Source organism: Ornithorhynchus anatinus, chromosome 1, assembly GCF_004115215.2.
Source record: "Ornithorhynchus anatinus isolate Pmale09 chromosome 1, mOrnAna1.pri.v4, whole genome shotgun sequence".
In the NCBI taxonomy this organism is placed as follows: domain Eukaryota; kingdom Metazoa; phylum Chordata; class Mammalia; order Monotremata; family Ornithorhynchidae; genus Ornithorhynchus; species Ornithorhynchus anatinus.
This window is the reverse complement of record NC_041728.1, coordinates 139,469,572-139,492,325: the sequence shown is the minus strand read 5'-3', so window position 1 is coordinate 139,492,325 and position 22,754 is coordinate 139,469,572. Positions and strand designations below refer to the sequence as shown.

Below are 22,754 nucleotides of genomic sequence, written 5' to 3'. Positions count from 1 at the left end.
TATGGAAAGGGAGGTCATTCCAGGCCAGAGACAGAATGTAGATGAGAGGTCAGTGGAGACATAGATGAGATTGGGAGTGAAGTATGCTAGCTGGATTGTTAGTAGAAGAACAGTGAGGGGAGGTAGGAGGAGGCAGGATGATTCCATGCTTTAAATCTGATGGTAAGGAGTTTCTGTTTGATGTGATGGATGGACTACCACTGGAGGGTCTTGAAGGGTGTAGGAATGGTTTGTAGTAAAATAATCTGGTCAGCAAAGTCTGGACTGGAGTGGGCAGAGACGGAAGGCAGGGTGGTCAGCAAGAAAAGGGACACAGTAATCAGGCAGGATAAGATAAATGCTTCGATCAACATGTTAGCCGTTTGAATTGAGGAAAGGGACGATTTTATCAACGTTGTGCAGTGCTCCTGACTTACCATTGCTCAAAGAATGTATTATTGGTTGGGAAACAGAAATTCAGATTAAGATTCCTAGGTATCAGCAAGGCTTCCAGTGATTTTCCTAGTAATTCTGACAAATGTACATGGCCATTGTATGATTGTAAAAGATAGAAAATGAGAAGTATATCTGTATTTATTGGGTCTTTGAGGTTTACCAGTTGGGAAAAGGGAAAACATATAAAAATATTTTAACTATTATTTATCTTGAAATTATTAGATTTTCTTCTGACAAGATAGCCACAAAAAAACATTGCCAAACAATTGGATTGGTGCACTGTAAAGTGCTCCAAATACTACTACAATTTTGTTAGGTGACTTCCTAAACAGAATATGTTCATATAAAATCATAATATACTCTTTTTCCTTTCAAAAAGATCACACTTTACATCACTTAACAAATAAGTAACTGGCTGAGAAGAAACAGAATAGGAGGTGGTACAAAGAAAGATGGAATTTTTGGCCTTAAAGAAAGCATTTGGGAACTCTGACACTTCCATTTCAACTAGCAGCTTGAAACCTAATTACTACTGACGTTACAATTTTCGACTTCAGAAATACAAATAGACTAAAAAAGGACATCACACTTATCATGATTAAAACGTAAAACCCCTAACCATGTGTAGCCACATGATGCACCCAAGACAAAAGAGAGTTCCATTTGAGACTGCTGAGAGCTACATGAAATCCCCAGAATGTCTTCATGTCAAAATGCTTTAAGACAACTAAAACCCCATGTCTAATAAAATGTTTAGAACAATAATGAAGAAAAGCACTCCTTTGTACCACACTGCCTAAAGTTCTTGCAAAAATGTATGATTGGATGAAGTTTCAATTTAAATTTTCATCAATGGCAAAGGCTTAAAGCTCAAAGAAATACGTTCTACTTAGTGAATCAAAAATAATAGTCATAATTATTAGAGAAAATGATTGAAATGAGTTAATTCATATTAATATATATTCAAGTAAAGAGATCATGCACCACATAAGGATGATCAGATGGAAAGTTGAATGAAAATGTAGTACACTTCAGTCATTTTTGTTATGGATAAATATACAGGGGTAATAATGGGAAAACTCCAGGCTTTAATACCCACAAACACTGACTCCTCAGAGTCATCATCATGAAGTATTCTTTTCTTTAAAAAATCTAAAGGAATAGAATAAAAACTGAGTGGATTTATGGTATTTACTTCACTTCAAAGTGGATTATTGTATTAGTAAAACCAAACAAGGAGAAACACTTCTTAGTTAATACTATTTAGAAACATCAGATTTCTATGATTAATACATATGTGTGAATAATTGATCTTCTGCAAAAATTTAAAGCTACCTACCCAGATGTAACTCATTCATACAAATATGTTTCATTTATCACTATAATGTTTGTATGTTGTTTTCTTTCATTCATTCATTCAATCTTGTTTATCGAGTGCTTACAGTGTGAAGAGTACTGTACTAAGAACTTGGAAAGTACAATTCAGCAGTAGAGACAATCCTTGCCCACAGTGGGTTTACTGTCTAGAAGGGAGGGAGACAGACATCAAAACAAGTAAACAGGAATCAGTAGCATCAAGAGAAATAGAATTATAAATATATACACATTCTAAATGTACATTTTTTCCCTTTATTTTCTTTTACCATTTCTGAGGATTCTGGATATGATTGAGTTTAATTATATTTATACAGTAAAGAAAAAAATGTGAATTATCAGAGGTTGATTTAAACATTTATGCATATATGTATATTAATGTCTGTCTCCCCCTCTAGATTGTGAGCTCACTGTGGGCAGGGAATGTGTCTATTGTTATATTGTACTTTCCCAAGGACATAGTACAATGTTTTACACACAGTAAGTGCTGATATATATGATTAAATGACAAGACATTATTGTCTTCCAAAATATATATAACAACTTTACATAGAACAAACAAGAACAATATAGTGTCCTTGGCACAAAAGGCTACAAACTCTTTTAGTCACTGGCAAAACAACAATAACAACAACAAAACACCCAAGTAACTAGTGTATTTTTGTTGTTTTACCAGTGACTAAAAGAGTTTGTAGCCTTTAGTGCCAAGGACACTATATTGTTCTTGTTTCTTCTATGTACAATTGTTAAACATATTGTGCAAGACAATAATGTCTTGGTTACCAATTCCTTCATTAATTACAGCCAATATTATCCCTAAGGAAAATACCTTCATGACTGCAAAGTTATTAAAGGCGAAACTCTTTATATCACTTTTTGCTTGCATAGCCATTATTCATAAAATGAATATAGAAACAGCATTTCCAACCAAGATTAAGAACAGCACTGCCATTTATCATTATATCTAGAGCATTAAATTAAGCATTTCTTTGTTTTATAGGCTGCATACTCATGACAGCAAGAAAACATTGGTGGAAAGAATTAATTTGGGTATAGGGCCAGAACAAACATTTCTTTTCACACAAAGCAGTTATGTTCTACAAAATGCTTATGAATATGATTCCACAGATTGTGTGATAAAGTTTATGAAATTCCCAAACAATTGTCAATTCAGATGAATTGGTTATTGATAGTCACACCAGTACCCTGACAGGTCTTTAACAACTACTTCAGTCCCATTTAGACAGCTGTTAAAAAGGTAGAAGAGAAGTCTTGGACCAAACAGTAGAGTAATATACGTAAATGCTTCCTTATTATAGACACAGTCACAATTAGCTAACAACAGAGGTCAAACCTCTAAGAAATTTCTTCTGAGACTTTGCTAGCAAGTAATTAAGAAGCTCTTGGAATAAGATTGCCAGTGAGGATGAAATGATAATAATAATAAAAACCCACAACACTCCCATCACACACATTTACAGATAATGGAAAAAGAAGGATCTTACCAAGTACCCCAAGTCGGTAGTTGACTGTGATGACTATCACATTGCCATAACTTGCCAGGACACTGCCATCATATAAATTTCCAGTGCCTTCCATGTATGACCCACCATGAATGTACACCATCACTGGTTTGGGACCCCCACTGTCCCGAATGTCTGGAAAAAGAAAAAGCATTTACACATTATACAAAAAAAAAAAAAAAAAGGCAAGGTGTAGTTTACATCTTGAAGACTTGGTTAAAATTACATATATATCTGGTACTATTCTTGAAGTGTTTCTCAAGCAACTCATGAAATGCTAGCAGTGGTGCATAAGAACTGCTGTTATAAATTATGATCCCATGCACATTTAGTCATAACTGAAGTAGGTGACTGAGTATTCCTTAAATGTCTTCTGAGATGACAACAATAAGCGCATCAAGAGAGCATAACTAATATATTTGCTCAGACATGCTTCAGATTTTGAATTTTGAATAAAACATTTTGAAATATGAACAAAGCATGACTTAGAGTTATTATGATTCAAAAATCCTCCAATATTTTTTTCCCTAAATTTGAATCTTTGAAAATAAATTAAAAACACTTCTTTCCCCATTACATAATCAACATGATTATATTAAATCATTTTCAAGTTCCATGATTTGCTAGGAGATGGAGGTAATTATGAAAACAATTTGTAAGTTGCAATGAGTTAATTTTGCTACTTAAGGTAACTATTAATTATCAAATGAATGAATCAATTGTAAGTGCTTATGTAGCAAAACCCTAAACTTCTGGCCTCATGACTTGGATATGAGATTTTTTTTTATTACTAAATATAGCAATAAGTAATTTAAATTATTCTTATCATTTTGTCACATGGATTGGCAAGGAAAGAGGTGATATTAAAGTGACCTTTTATATCTCCAAATTAATAATATTTTGATAAAATATGCTGCTTTTCATTCATTTTCCACTGTTAACATAGTTTTGACAGGCTGGAAAACATAGTTTCAAGGACACCATGAAATGAATGACTTGTGCCTGCATGCCTTCAAAGTCAAAGGAAAAAAATTGGTTTATAAATGAAAAATGTAAGTATTTAGATTGATAAGGGGTTCATCTTCTCTTACCCTCCTGATCTGGAAATGAGAGGGGGTGAGAAGGAAAAGGGTAAATGGATTTCTCTCCTGTGAAAAATAGGTGATTTAGCAGACTTCTTTCCAAGAGTAATCATGTTTTTGTAAATGGGGAGGTGAGGGTGGTTAAGGTAGAGTAAGGGATTATATTTCTCAGTGTCATTCAGGTTCTGACTTGCCTGCCCTGCAGGCAGAGGACTCGATATAGGACCTTCTAACATTGACAAGTGAATATAGCTACATGGTGGGAAGCATGGCTTCCAATCAGATAATGCTCCTGTTTTTGGCCAAATGCAGAGGATAAAAATTAGACTTTGGCATTTTCAGAGCAAGGAACTTTCTCTAAATGGTATAGACTAACAATATGGTATAGGCTGACTAAAGAAAAGCAGTCCTGATTACTAGGTTTTCTAATAGTAAAAACTATTCATTGATCATGTATAATTCCATTGTCAGGGTTAGCAGACCCATTTGCTCTTTCTACATTTACTAAATTGGCAATTATCCATTGTGGATTTCATGGATGTCATAAAGTTGCCAACTTTATTTCTCTAACATCATTCAGGTTCTTAAAATGGGTAGATTTTAACGACATAAAATTAAGAATAAAATTGAAGTATACTTCAACGTACTGACAATAATCACCGAGTTGATACTTAGGGACAGAAAAATAATTTCAAATTTGAAAATGATTGTGTACGTGCATTTCTTTTTTTTTAGTATTTCTGGGAAAAATGGGAGCAATAATAAATTATTAAAATGGATAATTAACTGACTTCACAGTATAAATTGTACACTGCTAATTGTGTGCTTGAAAGAAGCACAGGGGGAGGTGGTTTCAGAATTCCTCTTTAATTAAAATTACATAGAATTACACTGCTGCCAACTGTGAAAAGTAATGAAATCTTGGTAGACCCACTCTTCTCATCTCCAGACAATACTGCAGCACCTTGACAGCCCTTATCTGTGATGATAAAATGAATTGGGCAATCATAAAAATAAGAAGGCCCAAACTATAAAGAAGGCTCTTTCAGTGAATTATTTAGGGAATGTGTCTTTATAATTTGGAACTGACATTTTGGGCTGTCAGGACTAGAGACTGTGCTTTGTATAATCACAAGTGATGCCAATAAGAACAAATTCAATATTTACTTTTTTCAAAAGTTTGTTAAAGGTCTCTCTTCAATCCTTTAACCAAGAGTGAGTATCATCTCACTTCTTTCAGGTCAAAATGGCCATGATAAAGATTAAATTGATATTTTTAAGATAGTCCTCAGCTGCACTTTTTGGTAAGGATGCAAATTTATTTATTTAAAACAGTTTTAAATTAGTGCAATAGATAATATTCTTCCTTAGTGTAATAGGGAAATATGAGTTTGGCATTTTAATGGAATCAAAGTTTTCTTTTTGTAATTACTGTATAGTCCTATCAAATAGCTCATCTCTGAACATTTATGGGGATTCTTATTCCAAAACTCCTTTTAAGAGGACTGTGTATTGATAAACTGAACTTTCAATATTGCTTGTAATGAAGTTCCATCAAAAACAATATAAAATATATTTCAGACCTGTTTTGTATTCCATTAAAAACTATGCTAGGCAGTGATATATATTTTGTCATTTTAGTAAATAGGAAGAGCAACAGGGTCACTGGCAGGCAATATTTTCTCATCTTATTTAGATGGCTGAGAGATAGTGAAAGTGAGATTCTCCGATCTGAGCTATGTAGGAGACCATTTCTTTCATTCTAATATAAGGGCTCCAGTTGACTTCATGGAGGTGTACTCTTAAAATGTAGAGAAAAGTGTGAGTTTGAAACAAGTGCAACAAATACATGCAGCTAACATTTTTCTGCCTTTTAGGGAAAACCTTTTAACTTCCCATGATTCCAATTTATGTAAAAGGTTAGGTGATGATGAAAAGTATTACACCTGAGTATTCTTTGTTTCATATTTCATGATTAAAAAAAGTATTTATATTTTAAGAAATACAATTGGTCTTTGAATTTGATACCATTAAGTAAATGGTTGAATCATCAATATAGTCTTAATCCCCATTTTACAGATGAGGTAGCCAAGGCACAGACAAGTTAAGTGGCTTGCCCAAGGTGACACAGAAAACAAGTGGCGGAGCTGGGATTAGAAACCACATCTTCTGCCTCCCAAGCCCGTGCTCTATCCACTGAGCCATGCTGCTTCTCAATGTTATTGTACTTACAGTGTGGTTGACAGGGAAATGAAAAATACAAGACCAGTGTAAATCAATAATTGGATAAATTGGATAGACATATACAGTGTTACAACTTAAATATTCTTGGTCCCTGATGAGCTAGAAATTTTCATCTATGCTCTGCTTAAAGTAAGATATTGTTCACTTTTTTTTTTTAACCAAATGGAATTTTAGTATCGAACCACCTACATATTGTACAGGTTCTTTGTATGTATATACCCTATTTTAAATCGACATGCAGATTGTTAATCCATAATTATCAAACATTCTCTTCACATATTCTTCCCAGTGAACAGCATTATTGGCTTAATACTATTGAATAGCTAGATTTTAGATCCTCTATCTTGACTTGTCATCCAGTGTCAGTTTTGGTCCAGCGGTAGCACTTGTGAAAATTGCTTAAAAATCTGAGATCGATCCTCCTATTAAGAAGGTTAGACACTACTACAACTTTGTACATTGTTAGTTTAATTGCTCATTCCATCAGTTTTACAATGGAAATGTTGCCTTGATTTACAATGGCCTTGTATTTTTCATTTCCTTGTCAACAACACTGTACAGTACAATAACACCGAGAAGCAGCGTGGCTTAGTGGAAAGAGAAGCACAGGCTTGGGAGTCAGAGGATGTGGGTTCTGATCCCAGCTCCGCCAGTTGCCTGCTGTGTCACCTTGGGCAAGCCACTTAACTTGTCTGTGCCTCAGTTACCTCATCTGTAAAATGGGGATTAAGACTGTAAACCCTACGTAGGACCATCTGATGATGCTGTATCTACCCCAGCACTTAGAAGAGTGCTTGGCACATAGTAAGTGCTTAACAAATACCATCAATATTATTCATTCTTTCATTCAATTGTATTTATTGAGTGCTTACTGTGTGCAGAGCACTGTACTAAACAATTGGAAAGTAGTAGAGAAGTAGTGTGGCTCAGTGGAAAGAGCAGGAGCTTGGGAGTCAGAGGTCATGAGTTCTAATCCCAGCTCCACCACTTATCTGCTGTGTGGTTTTGGGCAAGTCACTTTTCTGTGCTTCAGTTACCTCATCTGTAACTTCTCTGTGCTTCAGCTTCAGTTACCTCATCTGTAAAATGGGGATTAAGACTGTGAGCCCCATGTGGGACAACTTGATTACCTTGTATCTACCCCAGTGCTTAGAATAGTACTTTGCACATAGTAAGTGATTAATAATAATTATTAATAAAGTACAATTCTATTATTATTCTTGGCATGGTGGAGTTTCTAGTATGGGGACCAGTGGGCCAACAACAATAAACTGCTGGATAAATGAATTAAGAACCAAATATGCTTAGCAGTTGGTAGAGTCTAGATCTGTTTATTGCCAAATCCTTGAAAGTACCTCGAGAGATAGGACAAAGTTTACTACTATTTTTCTGGACATCAAGTACATTGTGATATCCATTAATTACTAATTCACAATTGAGAATACTCTGCTTGCCTGTGACTCAAATATAACAGAAAATAGCAACAGTCTGAGTTGTATAAGTTTTATATTGAACAATTAATGGCTTAGAACTTTGGTTTAAACAATGAATTTGGCTGTTTGAAAATTCAAATTTGCAACGAGGGTCACAACATTTCCTATAAAACTGGTGAAATTTAATTTCTGATGTTGACAAATGTTCAACATATCAAGATACAGCAAGCTCAGAATTTTGGTCAATGTCAGTTAAAGATGCTTCACCGTTATAATGTACTTTTAAACAATCCTGGTTGCCTGCATGTGGTACCTGTGCTGAGGTACCAAAGTCTTATTACTGTCTTGTGACGTTCTGAAAGTGACACCCACAGCATCTGGAAGTGCAGCTAACTACTTTACTGAAGATCCTTCAGTTAATTAAAGAATGTAACTGACAGGTTCCAGTCAATTTACAAAGTTCCTATGAAAATAGTGGTTCAAGATAGATTTTAAAAGGATCAGGAGAATAGAACACATGAACAAATCCTTCTCTGTTGGTAAATATGCTCAAATTGTAATATAACCTTAACTGTTGGGTTAGCTTCATAGTGCATGTATAGGTATAACTCCAAATTTTATCCATACTGGATAAACTATGAAAATACTTCTCAATTATCTTTAAAAATGATCCTTAAAATGACTTCCAATAAATTAGCAGGAAAGGGTCTAATTCAGTCAGACTTTTTAATTAAATTTTCAGATTGTTTACCTTTACAGTGGATTCTGAGCAATCACCAAAAACAATAATATAGTTCAGTGGGCTGAACTTGAATGGATTGCTTTGATATTCTATTTTTTGAGAAAATTTAAAGCACTGTCTCTAAAGCATTCAATCACCTTGCCCCTTCCTACCTCAACTTGCTGTTCTACTACAACCCAGCCCCCACACTTCACTTCTCTAATGCTAACCTACCTACTCACGGTACCTCAGTCTTGTCCATCTCACAACCAACCTCTCACCCACTTCCTGCATCTGGCCTGGGACACCCTCCTTCATATCAAACAAGCGATTACTGTCCCCTGCTTCAAGGCCTAATTGAAGACACATCAACTCCAAAAGGCCTTCCCTGACCAAGCCCCTGTTTTCCCTTTCCATCGCACTCTTCTGCATCACCCTGACTTGCTCCCTTTATTCAACCCCCCTTCCAGTCCAGAGTACCTGTAGAAATATCTGTAATTCATGTATTTATATTAATGTCTGTCTCTCACTCTAGATTTGTAAGCTCACTGTGGACATGGACTGTATCCGTTACATTATATAGTACTCTCCTAAGAGCTTATTATAGTCCTCTGCACAATATAAGCACTAACAAATATGACTGATTGATTGTTTTTTTGTTTTCATTTTTTAATTTGATAGTCTCTCTATTCCTTTACTGCTTTCTCTGAAAATCAAATGCCAATGTAAAAGGACCTAAATGTATCCCTAGTGACTATTTTAATCAACACTCCGAGGTACACATATTTTAGTTAAAGTTGCTAATTGTACTTCAAATGAGTTCATATGTGTTTTATAGTAGCCAAGAAAGGTTTTACTTGTTTTTCTATTTCATAGTATTTTGTGTTAATTATAATTATTAAGAAAAATAAAATCAAATCAAAAACTTTAAAAAAGCAAGAGAACACTGATTTAAGATCAAAACTACATTTTTTTTTTTAAAAGTGCTACATCTAGAGATGGTTAAGATTAATAACCATTTAAATCTAATGATTATTTTGTGAATCAAAACTCAGCAATTACTTAGATAGCTACACCTTCCTGTTGTAACTATCTTTGAGGTCACTCTAGCAGTCCATCCTATACAACTGATTTAATGCTTTTATGGTCCTACGTGCATGGAAATGCAAGATGTTATATATTTTTAAATTATCTTCCTTCCTTGTACGTAACACTGTCTTTTCATTTGATGCTAGGTAAGCCACATGGGTGATGTTAATAGAACTCCTTTGCTTATGTTGGTAGTTCTGATCCTACAGCCAGCCAACTAGACTGCTCATCAGCCAGTCATACTTATTGAGTGCTTACTGTGTGCAGAGCACTTACTAAGTACTTGGTAGAGTACAATATAACAATATAACAAGTAGGCTGTTTGAGGTTGGACACAAAAATTGTTCTGAAGATTTTCAGATTTGTGTGAATCTTGATACCATGTTGACTAACATGCTATAAGTCATTACCACACAAATGCAGCAAAATGGGACCTCTAAAGAGGATTTTTCAACACAGAACAGTTCCAAGACCAAAGGAGAGGTAAATCCCCTTCCTCTTACCTCACCTTGCATATCCCAGACTGGTCTGAATAGTTGGACTTCATTTCTGTGAGGGATCTGAATTAGATGTCTTTCTTAGGAACCTCTGTGGTACTCACTCTAAGCTAGTTGGTCCTACCATGAATAAGTATTTTCATTCTCTTAAGATCTCATGGTGCGGTGTGTATATGTGTGTGTGTGTGTATGTAAATATATACATTTAAAAATGATAAAAAAATATTACATATATAGTAATATTTTTATATTTCAACTATAAAGGGGAATTATGTATCCTTAAGCTTTGAAGCCTGGACCATCAGAGTATAATCATTCTAGCTTACTCCTTAGGGCTGATGATACAAGGGCAATACTCATTGGTGAGCTTCACTTACCCTAGATATTTATAACCGTTTTTCCTGCCAAATCAAGGAGAATTCTCAGCATTACCTCTCTCAGTTGGATTTTATAAATTGGACAGCCTGGGATTTTAAGGGGTTTCTAGGATTATATAGTCTCAGACCTTTCCCAAAAGGCATTTAAGTAATGAGAAAAGATAGAGAAGATAGGTCTGTGAATTATGTTTTGTTGTCTTTTATGGTATGATAGAAATATTTGGTTTTGTGGGTGGACTGGTCAGAGAATGAATTCTCAGTATCTGTAACTTGCTTATTCTGTGCTTTCCAAGTGCCAAGTTAGTATACGGTGCCTCACACTAAATGGGGGCTCAATAAATATGGCTGCAAAACAATATGTTATCCACTATAACCTTGAATAGATAGATACATTTTAACTAAGAACTATTCATGCAGATATTTAGCCTGTCAAAGAAATATTTTAATAATAATTCTTAATATAAGGAGAAGGGAAAAGCCTATTGGCTTAAAGGATTCTTTAATTATATCATCTCATCTAAACCCCTAATTTGCCTGATTATCAAAATAGGCTCACAATTCCAATATAGTTCTTGCAACTGAGATATGCTTTTTAACATAAAATAAATAAAGCTACTGAGTTTTTTGGGAGATTTGAGCCTTTTGTAAATACTGTTTGGATGAATGCTAGAAATGTGATGTATCTTGTATTTTTGTTCCATATGACTTTCCCTTGTTCATTACAAGATTTGGTAACTACATATATTTACTGAGGACCTTAAATTCAGTATCATCAATCGTGTGGGAATCTGAAGTGTGATAGAGTCCTGATAGTGTTAATGTGCTATGTGTGTTGGAATGGCAAGCCTAAGAATGTTGACTGAAGAAACAGTTCTTGTATCAAAAATGTATTTGTTAAGTATTTTACCTTACAGTGGATTCTGAGCAATCAGCAAAAACAATAATATAGGTCAGTGGGCTGAACTCAAATCTATTGCTTTGATATTCCATGTTTTGAAGGGCTTTTACTTTTTTTTTTTCATTTGATAGGCTGTATTCCTTTACTGTTTTGTTGTGGTTTTTTTTCAGGTAATCAATTGCCAATGTAAATGAACCTCAGTGACTATTAATAAATATTTCAATATACAAATATTTTACTGAAAGTTTATAACTACACTTCAAAATGGGTTCAGATGTGTTCTATAGTTTTAAAGTTTTCTTATTCCAGAATTCAAGTAACTTATGTACCATATAACATGAAAATAAGTAAAGTTTGGTTTACCTTTTTCTGAAACATCTACTGCAAAAAGGATGTAATCATTAGCATCAGCCTATATTCAAGAGTTATATAATTTTGTAAACTATAGAACATGATAATTTAAAAGAAGTCATGTTTTTCTTCTTTTATGAAATTATATTTCTTTAGTTAATATGCTGAAAAAGCAGCAAGGATTATTAAATTGTACACTTGTTGCTTAAGAAACACTTTATGACAGTTATCAGTTCAATTTATTTTCATATCACTAGGATGGGATTCTTTATTATTTTGAGCAATTCTAGAGAGATAATTTGGATATAGGAATACAGGTTAGAAAACATGCAAAAAGGTGTACAAGGAGACCAAAAAGTATATAGTGTTAGTTCAATAATGTAGACAAAATTTGGTAAAAAAAAGTGGGTTGAAACATATCAAAATTCATTTGTTTTCAAGAATACAAAAACCCCTCCTCTTTAAATGTTTTAATGCTTGGCATCAAAATGTAGAACTTAATAACACTTTTTTTTTAAAAAAAAAATTTCAATGTTATATAGAACAGTAAGCAAGAAGACAAAACACATCAAAAATGGGAATTAAAAAGGACTCATCAAAAATAGACAAAAAGTCAAAATGAGAGAGGGGTGGAAAAAACAGTTTTAGGGTGGGAAGAGGGGAGCCTCATCATGCAAATCATGTTGGTGTCAAAAAAAAAAAATACCTTCATCTTCAGCACCGTCATTATCACCTAAATCATCTGTCTGTTTCTTTGTAAGGGGACCTAGGATTGAGAATGGAGAAAATGGAGGAAAAAAGACAATTCAAGAATACACAAGACTGAGGAGGGAAAAAAAAAATTATAACTGTAAATGCTAACTCCCAAGTAATATTCAAGAAAAACTTTGCGGGAAGTGGTTAGTTTAAAAGTAGATTATCACTTTCTATTTAAGGAAAAAAAAATCCCTCCCAAGAAAATACTCATAGGTAGGATATTCTTTTGGGAAATATCCTACAGTATACAAATCAAAATATCAGTGCAAAAAGCAAACAAATTTATGTTCGTAAAAGCCCACCACAGATAAAAATAGCAATTTTATTTATCCAATGGATCTTAATTGACTCAATATTCTTGCTGACAACAAAAAGTAGGTCAAACAAGTTGTGTCATTTCTTGTGATGTAACAACAGTTAAACACAACACATATATCTTGTATAGAAAGAGGCACAGAGTTCTGGCAAAAAAAAAGGTAACAATTAAAAGTCGACTATTTTAAGAATTCTAATGATTTAGAGTTGGGTTATTTTAACCTATGTTTATTCTGTAATCATGTTTCTCACTGGGATTTAACTCTATGTTTCATTTGCTGAACTCCTCCCTCATGATCTAGGTTAAATATAACCATGGACATAGGAATTCTGCAGCCTTTGACTGCCCTTTCCATTTTCAATGGAAGATGAAGATGTACCATTAAGCTAGCAAAGATGCAGTCAAATTTGTTTAGCTAATAGCATGCCTACTCAGACAGACCTTACGTCTTGAACAAATTTAGGAATATAGTAGCATTCATTTTTATTATTATTTCAAGCCCAGAACAGTGTGTTTCATTGACATCCTGGTGTAAAGGAACTTTAATATTAATAACAGTAGGAATCCTTCATGTTTCATTATTCTTAAAAATGATAACAATTCGATATAATACACTGACATAACCAGAAGGAAGTAAAGGCCACGATGAAAGCAAATGTATATGCCATATGATTACACAGCATAAAAATCAGTCAGAACCCCCTATTACCCTTTTTAACTAATGGTCATTTAATTTCTTTGACATACAATAATCATCATGCAGAAAGTAAGCAGTCTAAATACAAGACACGCAAGTTAAAAAAGCAGCCAGCACACAGTGTAAGCAAAATCTCTCATGCCAATAACATAAACCATTGAAAAAAAGGAAAAAAAAGATGGAAGATATATGTCAGTATTCATAGTTCACATAGTTAAGAACCATGCATTAACTCTAAACGCATGCCACAGTAGAGAACTGTTAAACATTTTGACGTTAGAATTTCTATTCTTTTCTATTGTTACAGTACACAGTAGTTCCAATTCAACTTGAAACCTGCAATCTCCATTGTGAATAGAAAAAAAGCTTCATCTCTGGAAACTGCAAAAAAAAAAGTCAGCAGAGTTGTATTTTAACATGTATATTAGATGTGCTGGAAAATATATCATACTGAAGAGGTATTAGTGGCAAAGAAAAAGATTATTTCATTCATAAACTTGGTTGAATACCTCAGTAATTACATCATTCAGGAGCATGGTTTCAAGGTCATTCCAAATAACTGCTGAAATTATACAGTGTAAATTAAACAAGAGAAATTTTTACAATTACACCTGCAAGGAATCATTCTGTTGAGTATGAAATATCAGCAAAAGCAATAGTTTATACTAATGAAAACTCTCAGTGTAATTCAGGATGAAATTGAGTTCTCTTTAGAGTGACTCTTCCTGAATGCAGAGTATTCTATGATTGGCTGGTGATTCTTTCACAACATAGCTGTTATATTTTTGAAAAGATTATACTTTTTGAATACATAAGGGAAATATGAAAGCATTCCCTCTTCCAAGCGCTATATAAGTATGTACTTCATTTCCAAGCAACGAATACCTAAATGCCAAAGCTAGAAGTTTCCTCTTGAAAAGTTCTATATTTTCTAAAGGTTACATGAGCTATTCAGAGCAAAGAACCTGCAGAAAAACCCAAAAATGACAATCTCAAACACTCATTTTCCTTTGTTTCAATTACCCAGAATGGGATAGAGTCAATTGTATTTTGTAAAGGACAGTGAAGATAATTTGGAAGCATTCTACTGACCTTATATTTGCATCCCTCTGTGATCTCAATAACTCATTTAAACAAAATTAATTTTTAAAATGCAATTCATTTAGGCTAAGTGCATATTTACATGAAGGAAGTTATCTCTTTCCACCTCAAATATTTTTTGGAGGCTTTGGATGGATAGGTAATCACATGCAAAATAAAGCAGCTATTAAAACTCTTGGTGTCAAGAAAAAAGTAGCTACTTAAATAAGTGATATGTAAAATACATATTTATAATCATTACCATTCTGTAGGACTAGTGGGAAGCACACTCTTGCAGTAATCAGGAGATTTGGGTTCTAATCCCAGTTCTGTCTGTAAGTGATTAATATGGATGCAGAATGCTCATATATTCTTCAGTGCACTCCATGACTTCCTACCTAATCGATAAACTTGGTAACACAGATGGAACATGTTACTTAATCGATAAACTTGGTAAAAGATGGAACATGTCTGTCAAGACTGAAAGAGTGCACAGGTACTTGGGAAGTTTCAGCACCTAAGCTCACCTCTTCCTTATGGAGAGTATCATTCATAATTATAGGCATAATTGGTAGATTACTCTGGACTTTAAGCAGTTTTCTGCTTTTTAGATAAGCAGGAGCTTCTAACCTCATTGTGCACGTAGAGTAGCTTGGATTGAATGTTGGAAATTCTGAATGCAGAAGTAGGGAAAGGAGTTCCCTGCATCCCCAAATTGTCCTGGTCTTGGCTGAGCAGCCTCTGGTAGACTTTCGGAATGATGTCCCCCCGCACCGCCACCAACCCATCAAGGAACCATCTGTCATCTTGATAATAGAGCACAGCTAAATACACAAATGCAACAGCCACTTAAAAGGTCCAACCTTCTTCTTCAACAATTAAGTTTCTTAGTCCAATCTTCCTAGTCAGGGTGATAGATAGGTGCAAGGTCCTTGGAATTTTACCAAGTTGCTTTGAGGAAACTGATGAAGACAATTCTACTAGCCAAAGGACAAAATGGCCTCAGATATTTTAAGACACTAGTTCAGAGGTGAGGAAAGGATTCTTCTGAGGGTTAACTTTTTTCTACAGGAATAACAACAATGACTGTGGTATTTGTTAAGCCACTATGAAACAAGAACTATATTATACTTAGAACTGGGATAGAAAAAATTTAAAGTGTCACCCAAAATTCCTGTCTCACATGGAGCTCATAGTCTAAAGGAGGAGACACGACAGGTAATGTATCCCCACTTTACAGATGAGAAAATAGTTCAGAGAAGTTAAGTGACTTACCCAAGGTCACACAGCAGGCACGTGGTAGAATCAGGATTAAAACTCAAGCTCCCTAATTCACAGTCCTACTGCTGTTTCCATTCAACTAGACTGCTTCAACTAGGTAAATTGAAATGGCCAACATATCTCTAATAACCAGGTCATTATTTCTGTCAAGTAGCATTTAGACTTCTAATTTTTCCAAGATTATCAGGGCAGAATTTCCAGAGAAGATACCTCTGAAAGATTCTCAAAGCTTTAAGCTTAGCTACAACTTGAAAAATTGAGTTAAAGGTGAAGCCCCCTGAGGACAGGAACCATGTTTTTTAAAATTAACCTAGTGCTTTCCACCCAGTAGGCTCTCCATTAGTACCATTGATAAATGGAAAACATTCCACAGAAAAGTGAGTTTATGATTCCTTCTTAACATTAATATAAAAAAATAGAACTATTGTCCATACTAATGTACACTCCTGAATTTTAAAAAAATAAACTATGAACTAACTTTTTAAGGATTACTCTTAGAGGTGAAAAAACCAATCTAATTTAGGAATTCCAAAATAAAATGTTCTCATTTCAGTGTCGCTATTTCCCTAAAACATATTTGCAATTATATAGTCATCCATTGTGCTCTAAAAAAATCCAAATATAACAACTGTTCTTTTATTAAACCTATAAATGATGTGTCCAATTTTTCTGATACTTAAAGTTACTCTTTAGTATTAATATGTGCTTTGGGAGAACCATTAACTCTGTCAGAAGGCCATTTAGTGCATTGTGCTACACTTACTACTTACCAAATGCCCCTAACGATCTGAAAGAGTTAATTCTTTTCCTTTTTCTAAACTGCCTAATCCACTATCTGAGACTAAATTAGGGTACTGGAATTAATTGGGCTTATTATACATTCAATAAGAGGAGTTTAAGTGGGTCTCTCAATCTCTTAATAGAGAGAGAGAATGTCTTTAAACATCACTATGGAAGCTATTTATTTGATCTAGGGATAATATATAAAATATATTCTTCTATTTTTATACATAGATATGTCTCATCAAAGCTTACCTGAAAGTAAACTGAATTTACTTTTAGTTTGAGGTAAAAAGGCAGGAAATATAATTGTACCTCTTCAAGGTAATGAGCCCAGTGCTGAAGTAACAAGTGAGTCAAAGAAACATCTAACAATGAAGTATGAACTCACTCAATTCCCAAATATTTCCTTCTCTATTAGCATGAACATAATTCAGAATATCTTGTGTTTATAAAGAAGGTATTCGTTAAACTCTTACTATGTATCAAGCACAATTCTAAGAGTTAAGGTAGATACAAGTTTGTCAGGTTGGACATAGTCCCTGACCCACATGGGGCTCACGGTCTAAGTAGGAGGGAATTGCATTGAATCCTCATTGTACCATTGAGGAAAAGGAGACAAAGAGAAGTTAAGTGATGTGCCCAAAATCGCACAGCAAGCAACTAGCAGATTTAGGATTAGAACTCAGGTCCTCTAACTCCCAGACATGCTTTTTTCCACTAGGCCATGCTGCTTCTAAGAAGATGCACTGTTGATTAATATAAGCTTCAGAAACTGACCACAGTCCTTTTTACTTTCAAAAGGAATGAAAATATTAGCTTTTATTAGTCATAACTGAAGTGCAGTATAATTATGGGCTCTGAAATAATTAACACATATTAAAGCTGCTTTTTGGCATTCCCTTTGATTAAGAACTAATATACTTTAGCTACCAAATACATTAGAACTGATTAAAAATTTGTTCATTATGAGCTTGATTAAGCTGAATTTATCTAAACTTTGTGTCCTGCATATCTGGGGAAGACCACCAGGTTGTTCAGTTGGTCATGGAAATGTGCCCCTTGAAAAGGAACAATTTCCCAAGATATAAAACTGATCTCAGTACATTGTAAACCCTTTGCTAATGACATCTATATAATGTTCCCCTTCTTTCCATTTCTCTTATGGCTTATCGGACAAATTGAGCATAATTTTATATAATAGTCATATGCAGAATAGGAAACTTCAGATTAAAAGAAAGAATTGGCAGGATATACAGTGCTACTGGACCATAATTTAGATTTTAAAACCAAGTTTTACATTGTATTTATGCAGGGCAAAAACCTATCATTAGGGTCCAATATTTTTTTTTAAACAGCAATATTTGAATCTTATCACTTTTCAAAATAAAGGTTGAAATTCAAAGATTTCATGGATTAAATTAGATGCAAATACTCATCTGACATTCTCAAGCAGATGAATTCAATTTGTGTGAAATTTTAGGATTGTTTTTTCCTTTTTAAAATATAAAAAAGCACAACTCCCAAGAATATACCCTTTTGGATGAACTGCTATCTTGCTGACTACTGTGTCACCTAAGTACTTGAGCTCTCACCCCCTAAATTCTTGTGACCACATCTTTAACCTAGGTTGCTTCCCACTACCTCTAATCTATTTGAATATCTGCCTCCCCTACTAGATTGTAAATTCCTTGAGGGGAGGGGTCGTGTCTGCCAATTATTTTGTATTGTACTCTCTGAAGGGTTAGTATAGCACTTGGTACAGAGCTCACTGTTCTATAAGCACTACTGATTGAGTGAAAATGCATGGAAAGATATACTCTATACATGTTTTTGTCTATTATTATTATTATGAAAACTAAATACATCATTTTACTAAATAATGACAGACCTAAGTATTAATAACTAATTTATACTTAAACTGCTCAATTGTTCATTTTGATCATTCTCCTTCACGTATAATTTTCACTGACTTCCATGGTTTGAGTTACCATCTTCATTTGAATGACTCCCAAACATATCTCACTAAGTTTCACACCTTCCACAATCTCAAATGCCTTGTTGACTCCCGGACAATTCCACATGGAGTCCGGCTTTCACCATAAGATCAGTATGCATAAAACAGAACTCCTCATCTTGACAAATTTACTCCCCCACACAACATATCCCGCTGAACTCTTTAAACCTTTGGTAGCTACTCCACCCTTACTCCGGTTGCACTTATCCTTCTACCCTTCTATTTTCCCTATCTGTAATTTATTTCAAAGAGATAGCCTCTTTCTAAACTGTTTGACAAGGGAAGTACAAAGTATATTTTTTCCTTTCATTTTAAATGAATTATTAAGTGGATAAATCTCTTGCTGAACTCCTAAAAGGAGCATTCTTCTTGTTTCATAAAGAAATAACATTTTCTATCAAATGGTGACAGAGGATAACTAAATAGTATTCTACCCTATTATATTTTCTCAAATGAAATTTGGTAATTTTTCCATGAGACTAGGAAGACTGGGTGTACAATGAATCATTTGGTCATTCAGAAGGCATAAAAAATTGCACTTAAGTTGAAATATATAACAAATATATGGGGGAAAGTCAGTTAACAACAGTTAAAATGTTTTAAAACATTTCAGTTCACAACCACTGTATTTTGGATATTTAATATACTTTTCTGAATACATTACTGAAATTCACACATGCACTCAGGCATCTTGTGGCATCTTCAACTATGAGAATAACTATAAATACTCACTAAAATCATCACAATCATTACATAATAATTACCATTTACAAACTAGATCAAGGGACAAACTTTCTGAAAAGTTGATATTCTTCTGTGATTATTCTTATATCAGCAAATACCACAAAGATTTTACTTCATCTAGCCAGACATGACAGACAAACAATAATCAAAATACCAACTCTTAGGGATTGAAAAGAAAGTATTAATCAAAACCTATTTTCATTTTTTAACTATAAACCAGTTAAGTTCAGCTCTTAGCTACTGTAATAGGAAGTGCTTGATTCAAATGGTATTACCATCCACATGATCTACAATAACTCCAAGCCTCAAAGGAGTAAATTAACAACAACAAAAAAGGAAATGTTTCACTGGTTTAAATATCTTGGTTAATTCAGACATAGTGAGAGTTAAAGGATCACATCAAATATAATACAAAAAATATAAAGTTTAAGGACTGGTTGGAAATAAGAAAAAAAAATCCTCACAATGAAGGTTATTAAACGTTAACATTAGAACACTGACATTCATATAGGTTACTAAGAATATCAGAGAGATAATGGAGATTTCCCTCTCTGGAATAGACAAATGTGGTCTTAACCAAATTTAGTGAATAAATTACATAGATTTTCAAGGTCCTTTACAGTACTAAGTATCAATGATTATCTAATTTTTAAACTGCAATGCTTTCCTTTTTTTTTTCTTGCCAGTGGAAACCTAAACATAGGCAGGAATTTTTTTTTTTCTTAATAAGGAAAAATGTATAGTTCTCAAACACTAGGACAAGAGGGCAGTCAGTGAAACATGAAAAGCGTGGGTTCAAAACACACAATAAGAAGAAACTTTTCTACATAACGGGTGGCAAGCATATGGCATTTGTATTAAAGAGGATTTGTTGGAAAAAAAAAACCCAAAACAAGTAGGTTTATATCAGAATTACAAGAACGAATGGACCAGAGAGTCATAATGCTTTAGAGAGAGATAGTGGTTGGAAGAGAGAAAAAAATATGTACATTAGAATAACTGAGGAGGTTTTAACTAGTTCAACTGTGACCCTTGGGCATTTGATATTTGTTCCTCCCTCAACCCCACAGCACTTATAATGATAATAGTAATAATAATAATGTTGATATTTGTTAAGCGCTTACTATGTGCTAAGCACTGTTCTAAGTGCTGGGGGAGATATAATGTCATCAGGTCATCCCATGTGGGGCTCACAGTTTTAATTCCCATTTTACCAATGAGATAACTGAGCCCCAGAGAAGTGAAGTAACTTGCCCAAAACCACACAGCTGACAAGTGGTGGAGCGGGGATTAGAACCCATGACTTCTGACTCACAAGCCTGGGCTCTTTCCTCTAAGTCACGCTGCTTCTTTTGTACATTCCTTTAATGAATATATTATAAATGATTTGTTTATATTAACATCTATAACCCCATCTAGATTGTAAACTAATTGTTGACCAGTAACATGTCTAACTCTGGTATTATACTCTCCCAAGCACTTAGCACTGTGCTCTGTCCATAGTAAAAGGCTCAGTAAATAGCATTGATTGATGACTGGTTACTAAAGAGAGAGATAATTCCTGGTGACTTAGAGACTACATTTGAAGGTTCAACCAATCAGTGGTATTTTTTTGAGTGCTTACTGTGGGGAGAGCACTGAGCTGAAGAGTATCATACAACAAATTTGGTAGTTATGTTTCCTGGACTGAAAGAGTTCATAGTCTAGAGAACTGTAACTGTGAGGATGGATGCCATGGGAACAAACATCCTTTAGAACCACCATTCATTCATTCAATAATATTTATTGAGCGCTTACTATGTGCAGAGCACTGTACTAAGCACTTGGAATGAACAAGTCGTCAACAGATATAGTCCCTGCCGTTTGACAGGCTTACAGTCTAATCGGGGGAGACAGACAGACAAGAACAATGGCAATAAATAGAGTCAAGGGGAAGAACATCTCGTAAAAACAATGTCAACTAAATAGAATCAAGGCGATGTACATTTCATTAACAAAATAAATAGGGTAATGAAAATATATACAGTTGAGCGGACGAGTACAGTGCTGAGGGGATGGGAAGGGGGAGGGGAAGGAGCAGAGGGAAATGGAGGGAAAAGAAGGTTAAGCTGCGGAGAGGTGAAGGGGGGGGTGGTAAAGGGAGTAGAGGGAGAAGAGGAGCTCAGTCTGGGAAGGCCTCTTGGAGGAGGTGAGTTTTAAGTAGGGTTTTGAAGAGGGGAAGAGAATCAGTTTGGCGGAGGTGAGGAGGGAGGGTGTTCAAGGACCGCGGGAGGACGTGACCCGGGGGTCGACGGCGGGATAGGCGAGAACGGGGGATGGCGAGGAGGTGGGCCAAAGAGGAGCGGAGTGTGCGGGGTGGGTGGTAGAAAGAGAGAAGAGAGGAGAGGTAGGAAGGGGCAAAGTGATGGAGAGCCTTGAAGCCTAGAGTGAGGAGTTTTTGTTTGGAGCGGGGGTTGATAGGTAACCACTGGAGTTGTTTAAGAAGGGGAGTGACATGCCCAGATCATTTCTGCAGGAAGATGAGCCGGGCAGCGGAGTGAAGAATAGACTGGAGCGGGGCGAGAGAGGAGGAAGGGAGGTCAGAGAGAAGGCTGACACAGTAGTCTAGCTGGGATATAACGAGAGCCCGTAACAGTAAGGTAGCCATTTGGGTGGAGAGGAAAGGGCGGATCTTGGCGATATTGTAAAGGTGAAACCGGCAGGTCTTGGTAACGGATAGGATGTGTGGGGTGAACGAGAGAGACGAGTCAAGGATGACACCGAGATTGCGGGCCTGAGAGACGGGAAGGATGGTCCTGCCATCCACGGTGATAGAGAAGTCTGGGAGAGGACCAGGTTTGGGAGGGAAGATGAGGAGCTCAGTCTTGCTCATGTTGAGTTTTAGGTGGTGGGCCGACATCCAGGTGGAGACATCCTGGAGGCGGGAGGAGATGCGAGCCTGAAGGGAGGGGGAGAGGACGGGGCGGAGATGTAGATCTGCGTGTCATCTGCGTAGAGATGGTATAGTCAAAGCCATGAGAGCAAATGAGTTCACCAAGGGAGTGAGTGTAAATGGAGAA

General features: G+C 35.2%; 1 protein-coding gene across 1 annotated transcript in view; it reads right to left on the bottom strand.

Moving 5' to 3' along the window:
• NLGN1 (neuroligin 1) overlaps positions 1 to 22,754 on the bottom strand; it is a 762,025-nt gene that overhangs the window by 512,023 nt on the left and 227,248 nt on the right. Inside the window, 2 exon segments of the mRNA XM_039913118.1 lie at positions 3,315 to 3,467; positions 12,731 to 12,790. Of these exon segments, the coding sequence (XP_039769052.1) occupies positions 3,315 to 3,467; positions 12,731 to 12,790 (213 nt within the window).